The sequence below is a fragment of the Salvelinus sp. IW2-2015 genome, linkage group LG14, assembly GCF_002910315.2.
Source record: "Salvelinus sp. IW2-2015 linkage group LG14, ASM291031v2, whole genome shotgun sequence".
Lineage (NCBI taxonomy): Eukaryota > Metazoa > Chordata > Actinopteri > Salmoniformes > Salmonidae > Salvelinus > Salvelinus sp. IW2-2015.
The window spans coordinates 31,894,941-31,912,430 of NC_036854.1; the positions used below are offsets into that span (position 1 = coordinate 31,894,941).

A 17,490-nucleotide genomic window follows, 5' to 3' on the forward strand; every position below is an offset into this window, starting at 1 on the left:
TGTCTTTGCTGTAGGTGTTTGATGACGGCAGGACAGTGTATCTGGTCACAGAGCTGATGAAGGGAGGAGAGCTGCTGGATAAGATACTGAGACAGAAGTTCTTCTCAGAGAGGGAAGCTAGTGCTGTCCTATACACCATCACCAAGACTGTTGAATACCTACACGTACAGGGGGTGAGTGTGTTTTATGTGTTTGTGTCGTTCAAGGACTTTGATACATTTCTGAGCCTCAATACTTTCTTTTTACAGCATACCTAGTTCTCATTCAATGTGTCGACGTGGGTGGGATTGACTGATTGGTTGATCATTTACCAGGTGGTGCACAGGGACCTGAAGCCCAGTAATATCCTGTATGTGGATGAGAGTGGGAACGCTGAGTCCATCAGGATCTGTGACTTTGGTTTTGCCAAGCAGCTGAGAGCTGAGAATGGCCTGCTGATGACGCCGTGCTACACAGCTAACTTTGTAGCTCCAGAGGTATGTACCGTGACACACTCTCTCTGATGTTCTCTATGTGTGTGTACCATCTCATCCACTAATCATACAGTATGTGTTGTCTAGGTGTTGAAGAAGCAGGGTTATGATGCTGCCTGTGACATCTGGAGTCTGGGAGTCCTACTCTACACCATGCTGACAGGGTAAGACTGTGTCTGTTTTATCTGTGTGAATATGGCTGTTTGTGTATTTGCAATTGTTTACCCTTCTCTCCTTTCCTTTGCTCTCCAGGTTCACTCCATTTGCCAATGGTCTAGAGGACACTCCAGAGGAGATCCTGGCTCGGATCGGTAGCGGGAAGTTCTCTCTGACCGGAGGATACTGGAATTCTGTCTCAGCCGAGGCCAAGGTACACACACACCGAAGCCAAGGGAATGTTACCAACATTCAAACACGATATTCAATGGGGAATAATAATGTTGTAATATGTTTTTGACCTCTGACCTGTAGGAGCTGGTGTCTAAGATGTTACACGTGGACCCCCACCAGCGTTTGACGGCTGGCCAGGTGTTGCGTCATCCCTGGGTCACACAACGCGACCAGCTGCCCAAATTCACACTCACCAGACAGGATGCTCCACACCTGGTCAAGGTAACACACTCTGTCCCACTATATTTTGTCTTTTTCATATACAGTGATGTGTGTTGCAATATTTTAATGACTTCAAATAAAGTTTGATTTGATTTGTGCAGGGCGCCATGGCAGCAACCTACTCTGCCCTCAACAGGAACGTTCCACCTGTCCTGGACCCTGTGGGATGTTCCACTCTGGCCCAACGGAGGGGGATGAAGAAACTCACATCCACTGCCCTCTGACCTTTAACCTTTCACCTCGGACTTATAACCTTGCTGGAGGTCTGTTCAGACAGACGGGCAGACCTGGTCCCTCAGGTGACCTGGACAGAACTCTGATGCACCTGGGACCCCCCTGACCCTTCTCTGTTAGGAACTAACCCAGTGGTTTCCACCCCTGGTGCCAGAGAGATAGAACTACAGCCTGTAGCTCTGTTGGACCACAGCTGGTGGTGACCACTAACATTGTATCGTCTCTCCAGTCTTTGCTTTGTACAATCAGCGTTGCCTCTAGATACTCAAGAGACACGTGTCAGGAACATGAATGTGCTGTATATAGATGTATGTATGTACTTCTGGGAACATTTGAGAGATACCTGCATATGCATTTAAGACCCAATTTATGATGAACTGTATAACTGTAGCTCTGTGTGTAAACCTTAAGTAGCCTCTTTAGTGACCGAGTCATTACAGGGACAAAACTAGTGATGTCATCAGAGGGAGAGCAAATGGGACTTCCACTGACCGTGCCCTCTATATTGAGACAAGCTCCTCCCAGTCAGCCACAACATCCAATCAGAGTGACGGGAATGAGGTCCAATCATGGCTTTGGTTAGGCCAGTCTGGGTACCGCCTACCCTGTCCACACCAACTCAGCTCTACAGACACTAAGGTAAACGTTATCCTGGACCAGTGTTAAGCGGTGGTTAGCTGGGCAACGAGTCTGTGGCTTGCCCAGTGTGCATGTTGCTGCCTTATACAGTGCCCTCTGTAATTATTATTTTGTCTTCTATTGGCTCTATACTCAGTAAGTTTGGATTTAAAATCAAACAATGACTGAGGTTAAAGGGAGACTGTCAGCTTTCATTTGAGAGCATCTTCATCCTTATCCAGGTGAACCGTTTAGAAATTATAGCCTTTTTCTATTGAGACAAATTCACTTGTGTGTATTTTTTAAGTAGTCAAAAGTTAAGTATTTGGTCCCATATTCATAGCACGCCTACATCAAGGTTGTGACTCTACAAATTTGTTGGATGCATTTGCTGTTTGTTTTGGTTGTGTTTCAGATTATTTTGTGCCCAATAGAAAATAATGTTAAATAATGTAGTGTGTCATTTTGGAGTCACTTTTATTGTAAATAAGAATAGAATGTTTCTGAACACTTCTACATTAATGTGGATGCTACCATGATTACGGATAATCAGGAATTACTCGTGAATAATGATGAGTGAGAAAGTCACAGATGCACAAATATCATACCCACAAGACATGCTAACCTCTCACCATTACAATAACAGGGGAGGTTAGCATGCATAAAAATGCTAACCTCCCCTGTTATTGTAATGGTGAGAGGTTAGCATGTTCTATTCTTATTTACAATAAAAGTGACTTCAAAATGACCCAATATATTCTTTACCATTAATTTATATTGGGCACAAAATAATCTGAAACACAACCAAAACAAACAACAAATGTATCCAACAAATGTGTAGTCACAAGCTTGATGTAGTCATTGCGTGCTAGGAATATGGGACCAAATACTACACTTTGACTGCTTTAATAGACACAAGTGAATTTGTCCCAATACTTTTGGTCCCCTAAAATGTGTTTGTGTGTAGGGGGGGTACTATGTACCAAAAGTACTGTAATTTCTAAACGGTTCACCCGATAGGGATGAKAATACCCTCAAAATAAGGTGACAGTCTGCACTTTAACCTCATGGTCATGGTTTGATTTCCCAATAATCCCAGAGGACACTGTATTTCCTGGTCCCAAGGAGCATTTGAATGGATGAAGCTGTGAAGAGACTGAGTCTGGCACTGAACTGTCAATACTGTACTAGTACAGCACCTCAGGGTTCTAGGAGATGAAATACAATGCATTTTAGAAATCCATTAACTAAGTCATGTAAGCACACAGGTGGGGGTGGGAGAGGCCCTTGGATGTAGAAATATGTGGATAGAACGGACATGATATTTTCTGATGAATTTAACCTGCTGTCTGGAATGATATGACAGTTGGGGACATAATCCAGTATGTTACTGTCTGGAATGATATGACAGTTGTGGAAGTAATCCAGTATGTTACTGTCTGGGCCCGCTGGCACATGCTGACTTCTTGTCAATCCCTTTAAAGTGCTGTCTGTCTAATAGAATGAAGAAAACTGTAGCTATCAATGACTTGTAGCGGTATTATTGAACTAATGATCTGATTCTGGATCAGTAGTGAACTTCTACCTATTCGATTTCTCTCCCTCTGCTCTTCTGGATGTGTTGTAACACACACAGTCTTTCAGTTTCTGATTGACTGTTATTAAGTGCTTAGCTGTAAGGTTGTGTGTTTGAGCAGTTTGTATGTTGTTTTGAGAGTAGATGAGATGCATTGCTTCTCTCTTTGGGACGGTTTCCTTGACACAGATTGCACCTTGTCCTGGACTTAAAAGCAATTTCAATGGAGAATCTGTCCAAGACTAGGCACAATCTATGTCTGGGAAACCAGCCTTTTGTGTCCCAGTCTCTTTCCTCTGTCCCTGTGGAGATACAGTGTCCTTCCATCCATCCTGCTGCTACCGTCTCCTCTCTCTGGTTTTGTATCTCAGTGGAGTCACAGTAGGACTTTGTATTGAACATAATAAAACAGGCCTTCAGTACACGACTGTGTTTTTCACTGACCAGTAAATACCATAGAAAGGCMTTTTATTCAGAGAGCATGTCAATAGTGTAGAGAACAAAGCATCAGACATTCAGTAATGGAACCAGTCGACATCAAAGGGCTCCTTGTTGGGCAGGGCTACAGTGTCATTCGGGTTCATCTCTATTGGCCAGAGAAAGTTCACTTGGCTTCCTATTGGACCAGAGAGTTCCTACTGTATACATGGGGTGTATTCAGTGAGGTGAAACATTCAGAGTGTTGCAGATAGAAATGTAATAGAGTTGACACTATACCCTATTCTACATGACAGACATCCCATATGTTTAACAAAGTATTTGTTCTATACAAAACATTTCTATGGCTATGTTGCACCCACTAAACCTACCCATAGTGCTGTACTACTCACCCTGGAGTACTGTAGGAAATAAACAAGTGCAGATAAAGAGAAAAGTGCAGAACCAGAAGGAAAAATMGATTAAACCTCAAAGGATCAGGAATGGTCTAATAATATACTCTATAATCTCAACACCAACATTAACTCAGAAGCACTAAATTACATTTTATAAATGTGTGACTATCACATTTTACGTAAAGATACTTACAGGTAATGTTGTGTAAGACAACTCTATAGATCTAAATGTATAGAATACAAAAGATTAAACTGAATTCTCTCTATATGAATGACAGATTATGGATAGAAGGCTAAATGCACARCATATAGGATATTATGGGGCTTATAAAGGGCTTACAACATTTTAAAGACACCTGGCCTTCAAGGTAGCAGTGACAAACAAATACTGTACATATGGCTCAGTCTTTTCAGTTTCCATCTACGTGAGCTGGTACCCGTGTCTCACTGGGCTGGCTCCGGCGGGCCTGCTCCCACCTGGGGCCAAAGCCAGGCCACTGGTACTTTTCAGCTGGCATTTACATAATGGCTAACTGTGAACTTTAACACCTTCTCACAAAGCAAATGTTTTGATGATGCAGAGGTTGTTGATTCTGCTACTACTGTAATTTCTCCTATTCGGTCTGTATCGATAAAACAGTTCATCTCCTGTAAAAACCAAGTACTAGATCTATTTAGAGGATTTGATCCCAGTCTCAGTGTTCTCCTGTACAGAAATAGTCACTGATAAAGTTCCCTGGTCAGTTTTTCATGTCAGATGGAGGGGTATGGTTATGGGACAAAAAGGGGTTAAAGCACAGATTGAGATTCTATTTCTATGGTTATAAGTTCTTCTTCTTTGATGTCTTGTAGATGGGCGTGGTTATCTTGTAGAGAGGCAGGGTTGTTGTGTAGAGGGGCTGTACTATGATTCATTGTTTTATCAGGTTTTTTGAGTTTCCCCAGACTGCTGGTCTAGCTGCTCCTGGTTGCGTCTGAGAGAGTGGTTTCTCAGGTGGGCAGTGAGGCCCCTCTGGGTCAGCTGGTAGATGCGACACTCATAACAGTAGTAGGGTGTCACGGACAAGTGTCTAACCTGATGTTTTAGGAAGCTGTCGATCGAGTTAAAGGTTTTTCCACACTCCTCACAGTGTGGGACCCTGCCCGGGTGTTCCAAGTCATAGTGCTTTTTCGTCGTGTACTTTCGCAGGATCTCCAGGGAGCAGAAGGAGCAGCGGAACGTCAACTTGTGAACACTGGTATGGCAACGAGAGTGCTTGTCCAGGCTAGTTTGGTTTCTGTGGTATATGTTACAGAGTGGGCAGAAGAATTTCTTCTTATGGCTGGGTTGGTATTGATTCTGCTGCACCTGGGCTGTCAGGTAAGCATCATAAGCCTTTTTCTGCTGCTCCCGCGCTTCCTGGGCTTTCTGGGCTTTCAGGTAAGCATCATAGGCCTTCATCTTCTGCTCCTGGGCTCCCTGGGCTTTCTGGATAGTCTCCAATGCCTTCTTCTTCTTCTTGTCATCATTTACACGGTGGAAGCGGATGTGAGTCCTCAGGGACCTCTTAGTTGTGTAGTGTTTGGGGCAGAGTGGCACTGGGCAGGTGTATTTTGCATCATTGCAGCAGCCGGTCTTGTGCTCCATTAACTCACTTCGGGACTGGAAGGTGTTGCTGCACTGTGGGCAGCGGAACCCTGCCACCCTCTTCTTCTTTCGCTTCTTCTCTTCTTCCTCCACAGTCTGACCTTTCTGTCTCTCCCGCTCTTCCTCCCTCGCCCTCTCTGCAATCATCTTCCACTCATCTTCCTCTGTTTTCTTCCTCTCTTGCTCCCATCTCCACCACTGCGGCCCCGGGAGCTTTTTCCGTCTCCCTTTTTTCACCCACATCCCTTCCATCCTGCCCTCTCCCCTCTCCTCTATCCTCCATCCCTCCTCCTCCTCCTCTTCCTCCTCCTCCAACACATATTCTCTCCATTCCTCCTCCTCTGGTTTTGAGTTTTCTATCACAAACACCTCCACCTCATGCGCCGTCACATTCATTTTCTCCATCATCCATTCTTTCATTCTGCCCTTTCCCTTCATCCTCTCTTCCCTGTGAATCTCTGTTACCATGGCATCACAGCCTCCTTCCTCTCCTTCATCTTGGTGAGAGTGTGAGTATTCCATCCCATACTCTCCTCCCTCTTTCTTCCTTTCTCCTGTGTGTGAGTCTCCTATTTTCACCACTCTAATCTGGTCATAGCTCCCTGCAATGCTTGCGTCCTCCCCAACATTTTCCTCTTTGATTGAACTAAACAACTTCTTGATTGAGCCCAACGAATTGTTTGAGCGATTCACCTGCGAGTCCACCTCTCTGTCCACTGGCTCCTCCTTGATGCCAGTCTTTTTTACTTCCAACACCCCAGTCCCCTTTGCACTCTCAGCGGACACCTGTGAGATGAACAAGAAGTGTTTAGTTATTAAATTTAAGTTACAGTGTTTGGGCTACACTTGGTTTAAGAAACTGTAGGCTAGGCCTGGAAGACACATTTTAGATAGCCATAAAGTTTAAGAACAAAAAAATWCCATAAGAACAAAAAATATGGTTTTGTTGGTGGTGTGGAGTGGGATAGGTGAAAGACATGAACTACTTAATTGGCGGCAAATGTTTAAAGCATTGCGCCGCCATCTTCTTTACTATAGGGCTGAAACTTTAATTGTTCACTTAAAATGTATGCCACACAAAAACCCATTGATTTCAAAAGTTTAACAAATCATAAAACTATGCACAAGCACTACTTTTAAAGAAGTACACTGATTTTTACAAGAACTGTGCAGATGCCAAGTTTGGTAAAAAATCATTTTGGTAAAATCTGTTTTTTTGTGTGTKCACATTTTCCAAAAACTGCCTGGACCAGACCAAATCTGAACCAGTCACAGATGTTTGTTTCACAAGTTTGTACAGACAAAGTACAGCACTCTAGAGTACAGTACATTAGTGTACTCAAATTTAGTGTGCTCTACTGTGTACTGTACAATACTCTACTTTTCTTTACTGTACTCTACTGTCCAAATTTGTGAACCCAACTGTCGTTTGTGACTACTACGATTTCCCATTGTAGCCAATTCAATTGCTGAAATTCCGTTACTGATTTATCTGAAATTCCGTTACTGATTTGGTAACAGATTTCAAGTTCTAATCAATAAAAAAATTCCTAAACAAAATTGATTTCAGTAAAAACACAAACTAATTGATAGGTCTACCTTTACTTGTTACTTCTGTGAACTTTCACTATCCTCCCTCATGAGGGAGAGAAATTAGAAAATATCTTAAAGATACAGTATGTGGATTTTTTTWAAWGGAATTTCAAGGCACAGAGCAATGTTTCTTAAACTTACACAAGGCAACATTTCGTCAAGTGTTAATATTAGTTGGCAACGGTCTTTACGTTAACATTATTGTATTTTTATGTATTTCTAATACCTTTTAAGACTTTTTCTTGCAGATGTTTTCTAAGACCTCTTTTCCATCTGTTTGACCAGAAATCAAAGCCTTTGCTTAATACAAAAAATGTTGGGATGATAAATGGTTGAAAAATGTAAATATGTCTTAAAGCCCACACCAGTAGAAAGTAGAGGTCGACCGATTAATCTGGATGGCCGATTAATTAGGGCCGATTTCAAGTTCATAACAAAATCGGTAATTGACCTTTTTGGACGCCGGTTATGGCCGATAACATTGCAATCCACGAGGAGACTGCGTGGCAGGCTAACCACCTGTTATGCGAGTGCAGCATCAAAAGGACCTTGTGGCTGCAAGGAGCCAAGGTAAGTTGCTAGCATTAAACTTATCTTATAAAAACAATCAATCTTCACATAATCACTAGTTAACTACACATGGTTGATGATATTACTAGGTTAACTAGCTTGTCCTGCGTTATATAATCAATGCGGTGCCTGTTAATTTATCATTGAATCACAGCTTACTTCAACTTCGCCAAACGGGTGATGATTTAACATAAGCGCATTCTCGAAAAAGCACAATCGTTGCACAAATGTGTCTAACCATTAACATCAATGTCTTTCTTAAAATCAATACAAAGAAGTATATATTTTTAAACCTGCATATTTAGTTAAAAGAAATTCATGTTAGCAGGCAATATTAACTAGGGAAATTGTGTCACTTCTCTTGCGTTCAGTGCAAGCAGAGTCAGGGTATATGCAGCAGTTTGGGCTGCCTGGCTCGTTGAGAACTGTGTGAAGACCATTTCTTCCTAACAAAGAACGTAATTAATTTGCCAGAATTTTACATAATGACATAACATTGAAGGTTGTGCAATGTAACAGCAATATTTAGACTTAGGTTTGCCACCCATTCGATAAAATACAGAACGGTTCGCAATGATAGTTACCGYATTTAACCATATTAATGACCAAAGGCTCTTATTTCTGTGTGTTTATTATATTATAATTAAGTCTATGATTTGATATTTGATAGAGCATTCTGAGCGGTGGTAGGCAGCAACAGGCTCGTAAGCATTCATTCAAACAGTACTTTACTGCATTTGCCAGCAGCTTTTAGCAATGCTTGAAGCACAGCACTGTTTATATGACTTCAAGCCTATCAACCCCAGAGATTAGGCTGGCAATACTAAAGTGCCTATAAGAACATCCAATAGTCAAAGATAAATGAAATACAAATGGTATCGAGAGAAATGGTTAACAGGTCATAATTCCTATAATAACTTGCGGCTGAACATGAAAGGGGTTTCTTTGTTATTTTACCGTTCATGTCTTCCATAGAGAATGTCTTGATCTACTTCAAATAAGGTCTGTGTTTCATGCAGGCTTAAACCGCCTCAGCTTTTTGATACTCATGTAAATCTCGTTAGAATAAGGTAACGTTTGTCAACATATTTTCATAAATCCACTCTACAAAAAAAATAWATMTTTGCCTATATTTAGCCAATATTGATCAGAGTTACCTGCACTGAACGCAAGAGAAGTGACACAATTTCCCTAGTTAATATTGCKTGCTAACATGAATGGATATCTACACAGTTATCAAATTGGCAAGGTGTTATAAGACTAAACGAAACACAGACCTTATTTGAAGTGAATCTAAAAACAGCCTATGGAATAAATAAATTAATGAAGGAACCGCTTTTCAGATTTTGCTGGAAGGTGTCATGGGAATTATGACTCACACTTTGGTAGTCAATTATTACCATGGCCATTATTAAAATAGGATTTCCTGCATATAGAATTTACAATTGTTGTTTTCAACATTCATCACAGGTAACTTAAACTCTAGTTTTATTATTCAAACAGTTGAGAGTAAGTSTCTCCTAAGCAGACACTTCAGTATCCTTGTCACTTCAGAGAGCTGTGACTGTGTGTGTACAATTATATTAATTTTACAGATGGCAGAGAAAAGCAGAGATGCAGAGAAAAGCAGAGATGATGCTGTGCAACTCACTTTGACCACTCTTTACTGGCCAAACAGAGGCTGAGAGCCATTCAGGAAGAGTTTGGCCTTCCCAAACACAGCATCATCCAAGAAGTTCAAACTCGCTGGAACTCAACATTACACATGTTGCAGAGGATGTTTGAACAGAGGCGTACACTGAATGTGTATGCAGGTGAATACAGATACATCAGCAGTTTGTCTGCTGCACAGTGGGACATTGTCACTAACCTAATTGAGACTCTGGCACCTATGGAGGAGGTGACACTGGAGATGAGCCACTCCAACTCTACAGCAGCATGCATCATCCCCAGTGTGTCGGTGCTGAAGCTTATGCTGCAGCAGGAGGATTCTTCTACTCAAGGCATCAACATTTTACGGAAGACCATGTTGGACAGTCTGACAAGGCGGTGCTCCGAGGRCGAGGAGACAAAAGTGCCTGGTGCTGGCAACTGTCCTGGATCCACGTTACAAGAGCTAGGCCTTCAGCTCAGAGACAGCACTAGAGAAATACAAAAGAGTGGCTGAAGGAGGAGTCTGACCTACTAAGGAAACCAAATCCCAGAGCCACAGCAGAATGGACTAGTGAAGAGGAGGACCCAGATCCAGGTGCAAAGAGTCCAAGTAGATCAGCCACCCAGTCTGATGGACAGCCTCTACGCTAGAATCCTTGGAAGCCAAGAGGGCAGGGCTGTAGTCCAGCGCAGTTTTTAAATTGAGTTGGAGCGTTACCTCACAGAGCCTGTCATTGACAGAAAGAGCACCTTGTCTTTGGAGTGGTGGAAGCAGAATGAGGACAGACTTCAATCACTCGCTCCACTGGCAAAGAAGTTTCTGTCCCCCACCTTCTTCGGTCCCAAGTAGAGGTCGACCGACTATGATTTTTCAACGCCGATACCGATTATTGGAGGACCATAAAAAGCCGATACCGATTAATCTGCCGATTTAAAAAAAAATCTTTATTTATTTGTAATAATGACAATTACAACAATACTGAATGAACACTTATTTTAACTTAATATAATACATCAATAAAATCAATTTAGCCTCAAATAAATAATGAAACATGTTCAATTTGGTTTAAATAATGCAAAAACAAAGTGTTGGAGAAGAAAGTAAAAGTGCAATATGTGCCATGTAAAAAGGCTAACGTTTAAGTTCCTTGCTCAGAACATGAGAACATATGAAAMCTGGTGGTTTCTTTTAACATGAGTCTTCAATATTCCCAGGTAAGAAGTTTAAGGTTGTAGTGCAGAAAGCAGAGCTTGTCTGCATGTTCCCCTGTCAGTCTGCTCCTCCACTTATCATAAATGATCCCCACCTCACTGAACACTCTCTCACTTGGGACTAGAGGTCGACCGATTAATCGGAATGGCCGATTAATTGGGGCCGATTTCAATTTTTAATAACAATCGGTAATCTGCATTTTTGGACACCAATCACAGCCGATTACATTGCACTCCATGAGGAGACAGCGTGGCAGGCTGACTACCTGTTATGCGAGTGCAGCAAGGAGTCACGGTAAGGTGCTAGCTAGCGTTAAACGTATCTTATAAAAAACAATCAATCTTAACATAATCACTAGTTAACTACACATGGTTGCTGATATTATTAGTTTATCTAGCTTCTCCTGCGTTGAATATAATCGATGCGGTGCCTGTTAATTTATCATTGAATCATAGCCTACTTCACCAAACGGTGACCAGAGCTTACCCAGGATGCTGCACAACAACTTAAGTTGGGCTTGAAGTGATAAACCCGAACTCCACGCTTCGTGCAAATTCATGCCAATGCCTTGTCTTTTCCTATGAAATTATGTGTAAATTATTTTTTGCCTCGGTTTCGTTTCAGGGCTGGGTCTTATTTGAATGATACAACCCACCAGCATGGCATTGTTTATTAATCAGAAACACCTGCAAAGTTTGAGTCGCAACTGAGCTGGGCAATATAATAGATAACCTTTGGCTACAGCAAAGATGATGGATAATTAAGCAATAAATGCAGGAGGAGGTGTGGTATATMGSCKATYTACCACAAACCCCCGAGGTGCCTTATTGATATTATAAACTGGGTACCAATGTAATTAGAGCAGTTAAAATACATAGTCATACCCTTGATATACGGTCTGATATACCAGGCTGTCAGCCAATCAGCATTCAAVGCTCGAACCACCCAGTTTATAAATGAAGATACACTATATACACAAAAGTATGTGGACACCCATTCAAATGAATTGATTTGCCTATTTCAGCCACACCCGTTGCTGACAGGTGTATAAAATCGAGCACTGAGCCATGCAATCTCCATAGACAAATATTGACAGTAGAATGGCCTTACTGAAGAGCTCAGAGACTTTCAACGTGGCACCGTCATAGGATGCCACCTTTCCAACAAGTCAGTTTGTCAAATTTCTGCCTTGCTAGAGCTGCCCCGGTCAACTGTAAGCGCTGTTATTGTGAAGTGGAAACGTCTAGGAGCAACAACGGCTCAACTGCAAAGTGGTAGGCCACACAAGCTTACAGAACAGTACCTGAGTGCTGAAGCGCGTAAAAATCYTCTGTCCTTGGTTGCAACACTACCAAGTTCCAAACTGCCTCTGGAAGCAACGTCAACACAAGAACTGTTTGTTGGGAGGTTCATGAAATGGGTTTCCATGACCGAGCAGCTACACACAAGCCTAAGATCACCATGCGCAATGCCAAGCATTTGCTGCAGTGGTGTAAAGCTCGCCACCATTGGACCAGTGGAAACTCATTCTCTGGCGTGATGAATCACGCTTCACCATCTGGCAGTCCGACGGATGAATCTGGGTTTGGTGGATGCCAGGAGAAGGCTACCTGCCCCAATGCATAGTGCCTACTGTACAGTTTGGTGGAGGAGGAATAATGGTCTGGGGCTGTTTTTTATGTTTCGGCCTAGGCCCCTTAGTTCCAGTGAAGTGAAATCTTAGCGCTACTGCATTCAATGACATTCTAGACGATTCTGTSCTTCCAACTTTGTGGCAACAGTTTGGGGAAGGGCCTTACCTATTTCAGCATGAAAATGCCCCCATGTACAAAGCGAGGTCCATACAGAAATGGTTTGTCGAGATCGGTGTGGAAGAACTTGACTGMCCTGCACAGAGCCCTGACCTCAACCCCATCAAACACATTTGGGATGAATTGGAACTCCGACTGAGCCAGGCCTAATCGCCCAACATCAGTGGCCGACCTCACTAATGCTCTTGTGGTTGAATGGAAGCAAGTCCCTGCAGCAATGTTCCAACATCTTGTGGAAAGCCTTCCCAACAGAGTGGAGGCTATTATAGCAGKAAAGGGGGGACCAACTCCATATTAATGCCCATYATTTTGGAATGAGATGTTCGATGAGCAGGTAGCGACATTCTTTCGGTCATGTAGTGTAGTTCACTRAGGCCGTTTACCATTGAAGAAAATGGTCAGTTCCGGGTCAGACAGGTTGGTTGTTTAGCAACAGAAACGATGCACGCACAACCATGGGGCAAAACAGATGAGGTTGGCTTCGATTGTTGACAACATGTAAGCTATATTTCGTCTCTCATTTATTGAGAACATAAATAACTTTGCACAATGACCACRTGTTGTCTCTTAAATATATTGTTACAGTTGTTGGTTAGCTAGCTAGCGAATTTTAGACATATTAGCATTGACATGAAATCAGTCAAAACARCTCAAATTAAGACATGGTATCAATAACAAGATGAAACAAGCTGAAACGAGCCACTTATGATTCCTCATATGGCAGTTTCTTGTCATTCTTGCTAGCAATCTGGCCATCCGGAATCACAACAACAGGCTGACTTCTGCCCCATGGAAGCGCGCACATTGTTTTGGTGACGTTGTCAGCCAACCCATCTATAGACACCAACCCATCTATAGACACCAACCCATCTAGACACCAACCCATCTATAGACACCAACCCATCTATAGACACCAACCCATCTATAGACACAGACACTATTTAGCTCATTGACTTACATTGAACCAGAAAAAAAAAAGTCAATGGGTCGTCTCTTTTCCCCTTCTGTCTCTGGCGACAGCTTTTTACTGGCTGCCTGAGCCATGGAGCAAATTAAAATAGGCTGCCTGAGCCATGGAGCAAATTAAAATAGGTTGCACCCCCACCTTATCACCAGCAACTAATCATAATCAATTGGAAATTTAAAGTTTCACTTATTTTTGCTCTAGTCTGTCTAAAAAAAAATATGGTAAATGGTCAAATTGCGTGCGATATGATTTCATTTTGGAACCCCGCTCCCCCAAGATMAATGGTTTTGGCCACACTCCACTGCTTTGGCTGATGCAGCTAGAATTCAAGTGTCTATCTTACACTGAACAAAAATATAAATGCAACATGCAACAATTTCAAAGATTTGACTTAAGATTTGACTGAGTTAGTTATTTTWTTTTTTAGATGTGTGTATTGTTAGATATTACTGTACTGTTGGAGCTAGAAACACAAGCATTTCACTACACCACAATAACATCTGCTAAATATGTGTATGTGACCAATACAATTTGATTTTGATTTATAAGGAAATCCATCAATTGAAATAAATGCATTAGGCCCTAATCTATGGATTTCACATGACTGTGAATACAGATATGCATCTGTTTGTCACAGATACCTGTAAAAAAAGAAAAGAAAGTAGGGCGTTTCATTGTCCATAGCTTATGTCTGCCCATACCATAACCCCACCATGGGGCACTCTGTTCACAACGTTGACATCAGCAAACCGATCGCCCACACAACGCCATACACGCTGTCTGACATCTGCCCGGGTATAGTTGAAACCGGGGTTCATCAGTGAAGAGCACACTTCGCCAGCGTGCAAGTGGCTATCGAAGGTGAGCATTTGCCCACTGAAGTCGGTTACGTTGCCGAACTGCAGTCAGGTCAAGACTTTGGTGAGGATGATGAGCATGCAGATGAGCTTCCCTAAAACGTTTTTTGACAGTTTGTGCAGAAATTCTTTGGTTGTGCAAACCAACAGTTTCATCAGTTGTCCGCGTGGCTGGTCACAGACAATGTTGCAGGTGAAGAAGCCAGATATGGAGGTCCTGGGCTGGAGTGGTTASACATGGTCTGCGGTTGTGAGGCCGGTTGGACGTACTGCCAAATTCTCTAAAACAATGTTGGAGGTGGCTTATGGTAGAGAAATGAACATTACATTCTCTGGCAACAGCTCTGGTGGACATTCCTGCACTCAGTATACCAATTGCACGCCCCCTCAAAACTTGAGACATCTGTGGCATTGTGTTCTGTGACAAAACTGCAAATTTGAGTGGTCTTTTAATGTCCACAGCACAAGGTGCACCTGTGTAAATATCATGCTGTTTAATCAGCTTCTTGATATTCCACACCGGTCAGGTGGATGGATTATCTTGGCAAAGGAGAAATGCTCACTAACAGGGATGTAAGCAAATTTGTGCTCAAAATTTGAGATAAATACAATTTTTGTGAGTATTGAACATTTCCGGGAACTTTTATTTCAGCTCATGAAACATGGGACCAACACTTCAAATGTTGCGTTTCTATTTTTGTTCAGTGAATAATGAAAAGGCACCCGTGAAAGATTATGCTTTGTGTCCGATGCGCTCAAGGTGTTGTTATATATCATTTGCGGCATACATCATGAGCAAAGTCATTGTAGCCTGTCATTTCACTTCCCCTAGCTATGAGAACCATGGCCTCACGAGCGTACCAAAGGTTGCACCGTGCCCATTACAATGTAGAAAAATGTGTCTAGTGCGAACCGTTCAATAGTTAGGCTATCCATATTACCAGAGCTTCATCTTATTCTTTCTATGGAGAATTCGCGGCGGCAATCTATGGAAGATGTCAATAGATGGCAAAGTCCAAGATAGTGGTTTCCCCTATCCATCTGTGGCAAAGTTCTCTACATGCTTATGACAAATCCAGCTCCAGATCCAGCCATAGCCAAYCTGGCTACATGCGTCATTCTTTCGGAGATGGAACCTAAAAGACAATTTCCGCTATAGGTCTGGAATTACATGGAAATAGTGTCAGCTTTGCCCTCTGGTGGGGGCCTTTAATTAAAAAATATATAGAGACTCTTAGCTTTCATTTGACATGATCCTTTGAACTTCACATGTTGGTGCTCATGGGTCCCTTTACATGGAAAAGATCTATAACCTTTTCAGCATACTCTCTTGATTAAAGATGCACTCCGGGATCTTAAGCACAACAAATTCGTAACACATTGCCCTAATTGGATTCGTAACAGATCACACTAATTGCAAAAATCATATATCATACAAATTGCAAAATTCTTAACATATCACACAAATGGATGACGTTGTATGCTAAAAACGGGGGCCAATTTTGGCTTATGGGGACCACTTTAAAAACGACTGGCTGAAATTATACAAAAGTTTGAGAGTGCATCTAACTTATTAGCCTATAGTATACTATCTTTGATTAACTTACTAGCCTATAGTATACTGTCTTTGATTAACTTACTAGCCTATAGTATACCGTCTTTGATTAACTTAACTAGCCATAGATATACTATCTTTGATTAACTTACAGCCTATAGTATACTCATGTCTTTGATAACTTATACTACCTATAGTTTACCGTCTTTGATTAACTTACTAGCCTATAGTATACTGTCTTTGATTAACTTACTAGCCTATAGGTATACCGTCTTTGATTAACTTACTAGCCTTATAGTATACCGTCTTTGATTAGCTTTACTAGCCTATAGTATTTTTACTAGCCTATAGTAGATTGTCTTTGATTAACTTACTAGCCTGTAGAATACTGTATTTGATGCAGTAGCCTACACAATAGTTTAGGTGCGATCCAATGTTACATTAGCTACGTTTCATAAAACACATACACATTTACAAAGTTGTAGGCTAGCCTCTTTGCGCAAATTACTCACTGTGTGTTGCCGATACGCCGATGTTTTTTCAGTGAAATAAATCGTTGGGACTGCGTCAAGATTTAATATTAACCTCGTGGTGAAACCGAGATCAAGTTTTGTGAAGCACTCTTCTGTAAAGTGGTCGCCACATAAGCGGGACACAACTGGAATGTTCTCTCCTGAGTTGCTTTCATTAATAAACTGTAGCCACTGTTGACGTCTCTGTGGCTCCTCTGGTAAACTGTAATGAATAATTGCGTCCGATTTATTGGCGCATCCTCTAACAATGCATCTATGGATTTCCATTGTGCACTTTTCTTTAGCCAGTTATTTTCTCATGAAACAGAGCCAAATTTGATATACTTTTTAACTACTCATTTTGTCGTCACCACTGACACAGATTGTTGCTCTTTTTGCTAGCCAACTGTTAGCAACAACAACCAAGTTAGCATTGTGGCTAAGCTGTCTACAGTGTTGAGTCAATAATTTATATCCTCACGTTGACTTTACACYTTCTCTCTATCTGGCTATGCCGTTTGAACAGTAGTGAATATGTGTACAACATATTTTCCAGGTACTAAAATGCTAATTAATYGATTGCAAAAATAGCTAGGAGGTTGCAACTTCTTATGTTTTTGCAACAGAATAGGCGCACGGTCGCCTCCTACTGTAGTGGAGTGTTTCTACTGAACGACCATTTACTCTAGGAGGCTATATTATTTTCCTCAAACGTATTAACACATAAAATGTATATCGAATTGATTGGTTTGATTATTCTAAACACGTACACAGTTCCAGCGTATG

The 17,490-nt window shown here is 41.8% G+C and overlaps 1 protein-coding gene and 1 pseudogene across 2 annotated transcripts; one reads left to right on the plus strand and one right to left on the minus strand.

Annotated features, from left to right (window-relative positions):
- Positions 1-3,937, plus strand: part of LOC111973530 (ribosomal protein S6 kinase alpha-3-like) — a 27,321-nt pseudogene extending 23,384 nt beyond the window's left edge.
- Positions 3,938-3,964: 27 nt separating this feature from the next.
- LOC111972841 (zinc finger protein 777-like) lies at positions 3,965-17,328 on the minus strand. 2 transcript variants are annotated; one of them, XM_023999953.2, is made up of 2 exons: positions 16,705-17,328; positions 3,965-6,759 (listed from the first exon to the last, which is right to left on the minus strand). In XM_023999953.2, exons 1-2 carry the CDS (start codon positions 16,990-16,992, stop codon positions 5,269-5,271), a joined length of 1,779 nt encoding a protein of 592 aa, XP_023855721.1. In that variant the 5' UTR covers positions 16,993-17,328; the 3' UTR covers positions 3,965-5,268. The 2 variants fall into 2 exon arrangements, with proteins under 2 accessions (XP_023855721.1, XP_023855723.1); XM_023999955.2 differs by lacking the exon at positions 16,705-17,328 and adding an exon at positions 10,007-10,735.
- Between the last annotated feature and the right edge of the window lie 162 nt (positions 17,329-17,490).